Genomic DNA, 12,500 nt, shown 5'->3' with positions numbered 1-12,500 from the left:
GCTCAGCGCTGACAATACACTTTAAACCGGATTACCTGACTTTACTGCGCCGCACGCCGAGGGATCAGCTGATATCTGCCTCACTGACGGGGGGGAGGAGGTGGGGAGGAGGGGGGGGGGGGGGGCAGGCAACACTAACCTAAAGGCTCTGAACAGGAAAACACTTTCCTCCGTTTATCCCTCCAATAAAACTGTTTCACATTTTGAACTTGAACTTGAACACGATGCTGCGACGACACAACATGTGTCTTTACACACATGATCACGGAGCCTTTGAGTCACTACATGTCTTATTTAATATAGTTTATATATTTTAATTTCCAGAATAAGTTGTTTTACTTAGAAGAAAACTATGAAGTGGCAGTGGGGTCACAAACACGTCTACATGATGGACACACTGAGTGAGTGTGAGCAGGAATCATCTGATTGGATATTCTGAGCTTTTACTTCCATCAGAAACGTATTGATCGTCAGCTGCTTCATGATGCAAACAGCAACAAACTTGAACTCAACTACGAGTGTCAGCTTGTTATTTATCTGAAGGTCTTCAGCTCGTCTGACTGCAGATTTGAGGACGAACAGGTTAAAGTTGAAGTTAAACTGGCCGACGACGTGTTTGTTCAGTCGTCTGTCTGGCTTCAAAAGTTGTGCTGCTTGATGTTTCCACCCAAAACCAACACGTCTCTGTTGTTTCTGATAACGTTGCACATTCGGTTTATTGACTTAACAACAAAATAAAACAGATGCAGAGATAAAGTTTGTTCTTCTTTTTCTGTGAGATTTGAAACAACATGAAGAAGAAGAAGCTTCCGTCTGCTGACACACAACTCTGACACCACCTTCATTTTTATGAATGAGCTCAAAGCTCGTTGACCGTGAACGACACAATGTGGTGACGCAGCCTTTGTTGCAGTCAGCTGTGTGTGTGTGTGTGTGTGTGTGTGTGTGTGTGTGTGTGTGTGTGTGTGTTGGTTGGTTGGTTGGTTGGTTGGTGGGTTGGGGGTGTTCCAGAGGCCACAGTGTGTGTGTACTTCAGGAACCACAACAGAGTCTGTGGTTTTACGCCTTAAGCAGCTCCACGTGACGGCTGGTGAGCAGCAGCCGGACCAGAAGAAGAAGAAGAAGAAGAAGAAGAAGGAGAGGAAACATGAGCCAACAGTCACCGCAGACGTGTTGGCAGATTCTGTTGCTCTCAGCGAAAAAGGAAAAACCACACACACACACACACACACACACACACACACACACACACACACAGCTATGTTTCTCTGCCTGCAACAGGAATCATCAGCTGACCTCTTGAACTCCTTAAACTCCCCCTTAAAGAGACGCTTCGCTGCGATATCAGCTGGCAGCTGGAAGTTCAGACACATAAACAAACACATTTCAGCCACAATAAGACTCTGAAACTGTCCAGAAAAACCTCCGTCTGCTTCCAGTCTGCTGTCAGACGCAGCTTCTGTCTGACCTCCACAGTCTGGATGTGAGTCGCTCATTAAACCTCATTTCTGTCGCTGTAATCACAAGAAAAAAGCAAACATGATAGTGTAAAAGAAACGGGACGCTAGCGGCGATCAGCGGGGCGGCGGCGGCGGCGTCCCGTATTTATTGGTCCCTGCTCGAGGATTAAACACAGACTTATGAAAGTCAGAGAGATTTCATGGAGCAGAGGATTGTGGCTTTGTCTGTTCAAACTGGACGACATTTATTTATAAAGTCTCACCTTTATTTGAATCAACATATAACTGCTCCTACAGGATCTCCTGCATGTGTTTTATTTCCAAAAGTGCTTCAAAAAGTGAAATCCTTTACAAATATTTAAAAACTATATTCTTTACAGCAGAGATTTGTGTGGAGCTGCTGACAGTTTGAATGTTTTGGCTCCTTGCTGCAGTAGTTACCACTCTGCTCATTAAGACTCTGGAACCAACAGAAAGCTCCTAAAATATGAAGCACTACGCTCGTTTCAAACAGCTCCTTCCAACCTTTCTGGATTGTGACTTCAACGTTTAATGTGTTAAACAAAAGTGCAAGTATATAAATAAATAGTTATTATTGTCGCTGTTTCTATGAGTCAATCTTTTTTGGGGTTTTTTTTTGTTGTTTTCAGCCTGAAGAGGTCAAATTATTAAGAACAGAAATATGTTTCTGCTTCTTTCCAAAGACACAAAGATCATTTTCTCCCAGTTACTGTTACAAATATATTTTAATAAATCTGCACTTCTGTTGCCTGTCAGACTCAGATTCTGTTATTTTTATTTTAAAGTTCGGTTTGTATTTTTTGTTCTAACTTTCTCATTTTTTTAATTTTTAACTTCTTATTTTCTGCCAGTCAGTCTTTACATATGAAGCTTCCTGAACTTTTGGTGCTTAAATGCATTTTACTGCTACAAGCTGTTTACTTTAAGCTAAACAGTGTTTTTCTTCTTCTGTGGTTCAACGTATCATTTTAAAGACATTTCCCTCTAAATCAGTCGGTCGTGTTTGACATCTTTCAGGATCTTTGCTTGAATTTAAAATAAAGTTCTGACAGTCGGGATGAAGCTCGCTCTCACATCACACGTCTGTTCACACTCAGTTTTGTTATTTTTATTTTAAAGTTCGGTTTGTATTTTTTGTTCTAACTTTCCTTTGTTTTGAACTTTTAACTTATGAAGCTTCCTGAACTTTAAAACCAGACAGAAACTTTTACTTTTTACATTTTAAACATCAGTCGGTCGTGTTTGGCATCTTTCAGGAGTTCTGACGCTCTCGCGTCGTGCGTCTGTTGTCATGACGACGTGAAGCGAGGAGGTTGAATCAGAAGCTTGTGTTTGTGTGTTTGTGTGTTTGGAGTCAGGTGTGCAGTGAAGGAACATGCGGTCTGGTGCGTAGTTGTGCTGCTGCAGACTGAGAGGACGGCTGGTCAGAACTAACTAGTTCACAGAGACGAAGCTCCAAATCTCTTTAAGAGCTCAGGAGGACGGAGGGAACTGGGTCAAACGTCTTTACACACAAACACACACTAACACACACACTCTTGCTGTTTGCTGGGTATCAGGGTCGTATAAGGTGACGAGGAAGATAAACATCTAACGGCGGCAGCAGCAGCAGCGGCGGCGGCGGCGGCGGCAGCAGTAGCGGTGACTCTGGAAACTTTTACATTCTGTATATCGGAGCGTCGGCTCGTTATCTAGCCGACACACTGATATCCTCCAATTGTGCTGCTGGAGAAGCTTTTCTTAAGCAACCAGTGAGGTGAAATCACCTCCTACATCACATCCTACATCACATCCTACATCACATCCTACATCACCTACGCAGAATGACCTCACCACCAAGATGGACACAAATAAATGAGGTCAATATGTTCAGATTTGAGCTTTAAATAGACTCAAAAACACAAGAAAGTCTGTTTATTCAGTGCTGTACTAAAGTAGAGTTGACTTTTTATTGAAGTATTTCTATTTTATGCTACTTTACTGTTGACTCCACACTGTTTGAGTGACAGCTGTCTCATTAAATATGATGTATTATTATTTAAACTGAACCTGAGAAAAGATCCACAATATGAAAATGTTGCTTTCATCTCTTATTTTCTTTATAAATCCCCCTGAAAAGATAAAACTGACAATGTGTTTGTTTCTTGTTCAGTATTTTTTGGACTTTCCCATAAATCTTTAAAAAGCAGCTCATAAATATATAGTTTCATGTTTAAAAGGCTCAGTCATTTCCTGAATCAGCTGTCACTCTAGTTTTTCTTCTGTTTTTTTTTCCAATTGTTCCTTTTTTTTTTGTGTGAATGTTTATGGGACACAGTTATAATGTTATCTCTGCTGCTTGTTTGCTGTCACCATGTTACTATTATTTTATTGATTTGTTATTTTATTGTTCAGGGTTAATGGTTAGTTGTGGGGTTCCTCAGGGTTCTATTCTTGGTCCTTTATATATTTTCAGTTTTCATGCTAATATGTAATGTGACAGTTTATTTGTACATAAACCATCAGACCTCTCCTCTGTTAATTCACACACAGTCCGTCCTACTGACACAACAGCTTATCAGTGTCTTCAGAAACATATTCTACATATTCTTGTTGTCATCAAATCCAACAAAAAGACCAAACGTCCATCCATGTTCTGATACTTTCTGCCTCACAAACAGCTCACAAATATATAGTTTCATGTTTAAAAAGGGTCAGTAGTTGTTAATCAAACAAACAGGAGGAAACAGATTTGTTGGGAACTATTTTGTTGCTCCAGTGAGTATTTCTGGCAGCAGGATGTTGTGAGTTAGAGCTGCAACGATGAGTTGATTAATCGATTAGTTGATGTATAAATTGAATATTTTCTGGTTTCTTTTGTCCTCTATGACGGTAAAATGAAGATCTTCGGGTTTTGGACAAAACAAGACGTGTGAAGACGTCATCTTGGACTTTGGAAACCAGTGATTGACATTTTATAGACCAAACAACTAATCGATTAATCAGGAGAATAACCAACAGACTTATTGATGAAGAAAACAGCTCTGAACTGAGTCAAAATAAACGACATGTCAGCCAGTGCAGGGATGCGGCTCCATGACGTGTCAGTAGATCAGTTCATCGTTGGCTTATGCTTTAAATAAAGGATCTGAATCAAAACTTCCTCCTCATCTAAGAGCCGATCAGCTCGTCTTCACGTCCGATTAAAGAATGTGAGACTGACGTAAGAGGAAGGACGACGTCAGCGGACTGAGCTGCTGCGTCGAGTCGTCGCAGAGCCACTAACTTTAATGTGTAACTCATTCTATCAAACATTTATGATTCCATCTCTCTAATTATGTTTAATTGACTTTACTGCCCACATAAATATTATCTCATCTGTAATAAATGTTAACATCTTTATTTCAGGCTGTGCTGCTTCTAAATCACAGACGCAGAGGAGACGAACGGCCGCAGTCGACCCTTTTAACACCTTTTGTTCCCGACCGGCCGCACGGCACTCAGCTCTGACCACGCCCCCCCCCCCCCCCCAGAGTGTATGTGTGTGTGTGTGTGTGTGTGTGTGTGTGTGTGTGTGTGCGCGCGCTCGACTGGCTGCTAATGAGGAGGCGAGATGTTTATCCAAGAGGTCAAACGGTGTGACGATAGGGATCATGACCTCCACGCTGTGACCTTCGACCTTTCAGCACGTGTTGAGTGTTGCTGTGATAGCGACACCCGCCGCCGCCGCCGCCGCCACCCTGAGCACGCTCGTAAATCACTGAGTGGAAGGGAAGGAGGTGTGTGTGACCTTTGACCTCCCGGCTTGTTCAGGAGGATGTCACACACACACACACACACACACACACACACACACACACACACACACACACACACACACACACACACACACACACACACACACACACACAGCAACTGCTCAGAGGACTGAATGGAGGGTTTGCTGTCATGAGTGAAAGTCTGTTCATTTTGAAAAGCTCCACCTGTTACACTCAGCAGCTACTTCCTGCTCAGCTGTTTTACCGTATTTACAGCTGTAAACGTGCACACTGGATTCCCCTCAGCTGGATATTATTACCGGGTCATCTTCAGGTCAGTCTGCAGCACATTTGAATGAAAGTCGAACCATTTTTAAGCGTCTTGGTTACATATTGATGCTGCATTTATATAACATGTCAGTTACTGAAGACCTGCTTTTACACTGAAATTACAGCCGATCATCATCATCATCGATTAATCTGAACTGATTAATACAAACCTTCAAATGTCAAAAACCCCAAAAGATTTTCAGTTTTTCAATTTTATAAAGAAACAGAAAAGCAGAAGAGGCATTAGAGAAGGATTGTCAATCAGTCAATTCATCGATTAGTTGTCAACTTAAATTAATCAAGAACTAATTTGATAATCGATTGATTGTCATTTTTAAAGAAAAAAAATACAAATTCTCTGGTTCCAGTTTCTCAAATGTGAATATTTTCTTTTGTCCTTTATGTCAGTAAACATGTGAAGACGTGAGAAACACAAACCAAACAACTAATCGATTCATCAAGAAAATAATCGACAGATTCATCAATAAAGACAAAAATCATTAGTTGCAGCCCAACATGATTAATTACATGACTAATTGATTACTAGAGCAACTGATTGATCTATAATTTAAATGCTGTATCTAAAGCAGGTTTCTTCCTGGACAATATGGATACAAATCTAACGAGCGTTACAGCGAACCACATGACTTCCTGTGTGTGACTTCCTGCGTCCGGAGACGTGACGCCTGCAGAGTCTGAAGGTGAGAAACACACTGATGGTGACGAGCTGCTGAACACTCAGGATTAAATAATAAATGGTTGGTAGCGCGCTGCGGTTTCTACGGGCAACACTGTTGGTCCTAAAGGCCCCCCCCCCCCCCCCCCCCATCAACCCCACCATGAGTCAGTGGTATGGGGATGAATTTAATTACCGACTCGGGCAGCCCTGACAGACTCCGCCTCTGGCCCCGCAGCCCCGAGGTCAGCCTGCCTTCACATGGCTTTTAATCACCGCCGCCGCTCCAGAAAGACTCCGCTGCCTTAAATAAGAGGCAGGAAGAAACCTGATCCTCCTGCGCCCAGACCGGGGGGAAGAGAGAGAGGAGAGGGGGGACCCTGTGGGCGTCCAGCCTCGGCCCTCTCTCCCTCTCAACTCATTCAGCGCTTCAAAAGAGACAAAACTCAAACCTCTGCCAACTCCTGAACTCTCATGAAAAGGCTTCAAAACTCCGGCTGTGGGTGGCGAAAGCTGCACCTTTTCCAGATAGAGAAGTTAAATTTAGCAAGAGAGAGAAAATTAAAACTTAAACACATTCTTCAGAACTGCCACCGTCTCTCCTCCGTCTCTCCTCCGTCTCTCCTCCGTCTCTCCTCCGTCTCTCCTCCGTCTGTGTTTCTCTACAGACAACCAGCGACTGGTGACAATGAAAACGAGCTGAGAGCTTCTGGCTTCGTTCACAGAATCCAGTTTCTCGCTCACAGCCGAGGGTGTCGCTTTGATTTGGAGAGTGGTGGGGACATAAACTTGGCAGGAGGTCTGGACGCCCCCCCCCCACCCCCCTCTCACCTCCCCCCCACCCATAAAAAAATCTAGGAACTTTTCATTGCATTATACTTTACTGAAGACAATAAAATGTAAGAAATGATCAGTAGAATCAGCATTTTAACTGCTGTTGATACAAACATCACTTTGATCCTCTTCCTCCTCCTCTTCCTCTCTGATGCCTGTATGGATGACCAGTAACACACACTGATCCACCTTAAGTTAAAAAAGGCTTCTGTGTTGGTGCACTTTGGATGACTGATGGTTTAAAACAATGTTGGAATCAGAAGGATGTGACTGATCTTTGAGGTATTTCACTCCTCTTTTCTCTGTTTCCTCCTTCTTGTCTGTATGAACAACAAAACTACATGAAGTAAATGTTCTCTGCTGCCTTCTACGACACACACACACATACTCACATCTACTGTAAACCTGTAGACACACGATAGCAAAGCAGCTTCCTGGAAGAATGACTGATGCTGCTGTTGATTGGTCAACATTGATGCTAGCTAGCTATGCTATCTGTTACTAGCTGCTGTTGTTTGTTGTGCTGAACAGTCACCGTGTTTAACGTGATACTGTTACCATGACGCTATCATCACAGAAGATGAAACACCTGGAAACTTTCTCCTCACCGCTCTGTTTCTGATTCATCCAAAATGTCCTCCAGCGATCACATGACCGCATGTACGGGAGGCGGGAACAAAGCCCACAAAAAAAAAAACCCCAACAGAAACTCTTATTTCTCATCCACCAGGGAGCCAATGGAAATTATATTTGATTTAAAACACAGATGTAATTAAACTCTAATTAGTGGTGAGGGACAATTTTAGGTAATCAGGAAAGTGAGGGACATGTCCTCGCCGTCCTCGCCGTAAATCACAGCCACACACTCGCAGCTGAAAGACCTTCCACTCTTAATAAAACCACAAAAAGCAGCGAGTGCAGCTCAGCTTTTCCCCCCGAAGTGAAGGAGCTCAGTGTGAAAACCTGCACAGCTGATTAGTGAGACCGCAGAGTGAAAACACACACAGAGACGTACGAGTGTGGACGCAGCAGAGAAAAGGGGAGCAGTCTCTGGTTCTCAGAGAGGCTTCAGTCTGCCAGAGGAAATGATTGTAATTAAGCTTCAGGGACGGAGAGTGTTTGTGTCTGCTGACAGGACCAATCACAGCTGAGACTTTAGCTCCGCATGCAGCGAAACACCAGCGACCTTAAAAAACAAGGTTTCATCAGTTCATCCTGAACAAGAATCATTTACCAAAATAAAACCTGGAAAACAAGTCGAGTTCTCTTTAAACAAGAGAAGAAGATTGTTGCACAAGAATGTTTTGCAATAAAAATCGATTTGTTTCAAGTTTTTACTGATTTAATTTGATTTGTTCTTGAGTTTAGACGTCGACGTCCGTTTAGTAGCTGCTCTGTTCTGTTCTGCTGCTTTTAAAATAGAAATCAACTCGAGTGTCTTTTATCTTTAAATAAGAAATGATATTAAAGTAAAAATAAACTGATGTAACAGTTTTAGCTCAAGGTCAGTTTAGTAGCTGTTCTGGAGCTTTCAGTTACACCACATGATCCTCCTCAGCACATTGACGTAGAATCAGGTTTTTTTTTAAAGTGAACTTATAAGACGTTTCATCCACGTCGGGTTTAAAACGTCACAATTTCTGCTGATGATGATCATGTGACATGATTGAAAGCTGAGGTTGTTTCTTACTTAAAGATATAAACTCTTATTTTTTTGAGAATACCTGTTAAAGTTCTTGTGGAGGAACGGAGCAGCTTGTTTCTGTCTCTGAGGACACCAATGAACTTTCAAACTACAGAAAAAAAAATAAAAACGAGTAAATAGTTGAAACAAGTTGATTTTTATTGGAAACAGGTTGAAATTCTCTCACTTGTTTAAGACTTAAAGGACTGAATTACAGGCAGAAATGAAAAGAAGAAGGTTTTAAAGTATCGCGTATGGAAATCAATCCCTCGGCCTGCTGCTGAAGGAATCTGAAAGTGAACCTTGTAGATAATTTTACCCGACTATCTGGAAGCTGTCCTCCTTTTCCAAGAAAACTCCAAAGCTCCAACAAACTTAGAAGAAGCTCAGTGCCAAGAATATAAAGCGGCTGCCAAACATCTCCTCTACATGCCGCTGCTGAAATATTCCAGCCAGCCAAATTATTTTCCCGTGGAATCAGTCGGAAATCAGGAAACGTGCTGAGCAATCACTACAGAGATAATTGTGTTTTTTTTTTTTTGAAGCGAGCGAGTCGTCCTGCGAGGTGTGCCAGCTTCACCCAGAAAAAAAAACACACTCTCGCCCCGCTCGGCTCGCGGAGGGCAGCCGGTGAGAGAGAGGGGGAAATCTTGGCACGAGACGTTTTCTCTTTTTCCTCAGACTTCTGCTTTACTGACCGCTGATGAAATTCTGGCTGTCTGCAGCAGATAACGCTGCGTTTGTCTGCATCCAGAAGACTGGGAGACGGAGCGGCTCGCTGTGAGAGGAGGAAGAGGAAGAAGAAGCTGGATTTTCATCCTCAAAACTAGCTGATAAACAAAGTTTAGAGAAAAAAAAAAAAGACTTGAAGTTGTTGAGTTTTATCGACTCTGACGACAAGAGTTTCAATCTGACACAGGAGACGTTTCACTGCTCGTCTCTTTCTGTTTGCTAAAAAAACTCAACAAGAATCTTTTCCACTGATACTTGTGTTTTTTTTGAGTTTTGCTTCCAGGAAATAGCCACAGCCTGCTGCAGCTTTTACATACGTTACCAGACGAAACTGAAAGCATTCAAACCTCAAACACACAGATACAAACTCAAAGTGTGATTTAAGCTTTAAGCAGAGCAGGAGGTGACCGACTGACGTGTGTTTGTCCCTCGAGGTTTACCGTAGCTGAATCACTTCCAACCCATAAACTCCACTTCCTCCACACTTCCTGTCCAGTACGTGTCACGCTGAACTGTGTCCTGTCAGCTAACGAACACTTACAGACACAGGACTGCAGGATTGAAACATGTATAAAGAAAGAATAAGATGTGTGCAGGCTGCTGCTAGCTAGCTAGCTAGTCGACTCCAGTAAGCAGAGATGATTCCTCGTCAACAAACGTGAACCCAGAGCACAGATCAGAAACCGTTAAATTCACCGTGAGACAGACAGACGGAGGCAGCTCACCAGCAGGAGTCACCACAGTCCTGTAAACTCCTAGACTACTAACATCAACCCTGACAATCATCCAACAGTGTCCATAATTAATCATAGAATAAAATATTTATCCACAATAAACAGAGAAATATCCACCAAATATATTATTTTGCTTTGACTTGTTGTTGCAGTTTGTTCTTATATTTTATTTGCTGTTCAGTAACATTGATAAGAATTTATCATCTTTGCACTAAAAGCTACAACAACAACAACAACAGAGAGCTGATATGAAGCCAGAAGCCAAAAACACCAACAATAAGCTGATATTCTTCAGACTGTGTAACAGAATAAATGTGTATGTGTGTGTGTGTGGGTGAAGATGATGTGTGTTGGTGGGATCATCTTCATCACGTTCGTGCTCAACATTCAGAGTGTTTTTTCCTCTGAGGTGAGCGGCGTCATCATCACACCAACAGCTTCACACACAAACATCTACAAGTTCTGCTGAGGGACAAACAGCTGCTCAGCATCACACACACACACACACATGAAGAAGAGAGTCTGGAGGACTTACCGGCGTGAACGAAGTAGGCCAGGTACAGATCCAGCTCCTTGACTGAAACTCCAATGTGATGCGGCTGCACGCACAGGGTGGGGTTCGAACACTGAGGAGACTTTACCAGCCTCTCCCCGTCAGTACTTTCGAGGGGAATCCCTTTGAATAAAATCACCATGACCAGGTCCAGCCTCCACACTTTGTCCGCCTGGCGCAGGCAGTCGATCCTCCTCATCTTGCCCTTCTGGTCGGGGTTGGAGAGCACGCAGCACGGCGGCTTCTTCCCCGTCACCGTCAGCACGAAGTCCTCCCTGAACTCGGGCCGGATGTCCTTGCGCAGTTTGGCGAGGAGGCGCGACGCCCACTTCTGCTTGACTTCGGGCTTCTCGCTGAGCAGTTCGTCCTTCACGGCGCGCTCCTCCTCCTTGGACATGCGCTTCTCGTGCTTCTTGAAGTACTTCCTCTTGCGGGCCTGCAGGTTGAACCATGTGTAGGCGAAGGCCCGGACGTGGGGCAGCAGGGCTTCGATGAAAGGATGGAATTCATCCTGAGGGACGGAGAGGAGAGACGCAGGTGAGGAGCTGAGTGACAAACACCTTCATACCACAATTAAAAAACACATTATTCAACAGTCTGTCAGAGTCATTAAAGTCTGTTTTCTTCAGAATTTACTAGAAATGTGAGTTAAGATCTTGAAATATAAAGACAGCTGAGCTACAATCGAGAAAAAAGACACCGCGATCATGTGAACAGTCATGGTGATTTTGGGGATTTTCAAGCTTTTAGTTCAGCAGAAGAAGAACAGAAAGGAGAGAAAGTAGGAAAGAAGGAAGGAGGCAAAGAAAGAAGGAACAAACAAAAAAAGTGCAGAAGAAGAAGAAGGTAAGAAGGAAGAAAAGCAGAAGAGAGAAATAATAAAATAAAAAGCAACAAGCTGAAGCAGAGAAGAAATGATTCACTTCCTGTAACTTTTAACGGGCAGGTTAATGAAGCACCTGCTCACATTTAAAGTACAGGACTGAGTTGTTTCCGTCTGCAGCAGCGTCTCTCGGGGCCACACAGACCCTGCAGTGTCTCGCCTCTCCGGCAGGAATGTGAGATTCAAACCGAATCACCAAACAACCAAACAAACAAACAACCGACTGACCGACAACCAACAACCACTCTGCCGCCGCCGCAGCCGGGTTTCTGCAGACGAGCGCAGCTGACGTGCCGAGGAGGATTAAAGGTGTATTAAAGGTGCTTTATGTGGCTTTTGGTTGATGGGAGCGGTGCAGTTATTAGGGTGGGAATGTGTTTAGACGGCATGTCATGGATTAGACTCAATTTGGGGTTGGTTACACCTGCTCTCACCCTCCTCCTCCTCCTCCTCCTCCTCCTCCTCCTCCCTCCTTCCTCCTCTCAACCACAAACCACCACAAACGCAGCCAGGATGTGAAACACATTAGACTGAAATGTCACAACACAAACACACGACCGCCAGTTGAGATTCATGTGAAGCTTAAAGAGAAGTTTAAAGTTTAAATGTTATTTCAGGTTGTTGAGGTGAACGTCTCCAGAAATATGTTGGATAAGAAATTGTTTTGTCCTGTTTTTTTTCTTCCTGATTTATTATGTTTTAAAACTTTAAGAGCGTCAAACACTCCAGAGACTTCAGGCTCATGACCTTCATAAAGTCTGGATTCTACTTGTGTCATCTCGACATCATCGCACGACTATCAATAAAATTTGGAGACAAGTGAACTTTATCTCACTAAACTGTCAAGAATCTGCTA

At 43.2% G+C, this 12,500-nt stretch overlaps 1 protein-coding gene across 14 annotated transcripts in view; it reads right to left on the bottom strand.

Moving 5' to 3' along the window:
• The window catches only part of nfia (nuclear factor I/A), a 194,806-nt gene that overhangs the window by 107,230 nt on the left and 75,076 nt on the right, over window positions 1-12,500 (bottom strand). For all 14 annotated transcript variants that reach the window (XM_042416788.1, XM_042416787.1, XM_042416800.1 and 11 more), the window contains one exon: window positions 10,744-11,272. In XM_042416788.1, the coding sequence (XP_042272722.1) occupies window positions 10,744-11,272 (529 nt within the window). The remainder of the gene's footprint in view (window positions 1-10,743; window positions 11,273-12,500) is intronic.

The sequence above is a fragment of the Thunnus maccoyii genome, chromosome 7 (genome assembly GCF_910596095.1).
Source record: "Thunnus maccoyii chromosome 7, fThuMac1.1, whole genome shotgun sequence".
NCBI lineage: Eukaryota > Metazoa > Chordata > Actinopteri > Scombriformes > Scombridae > Thunnus > Thunnus maccoyii.
This window is presented reverse-complemented; position numbering and strand designations above follow the sequence as displayed.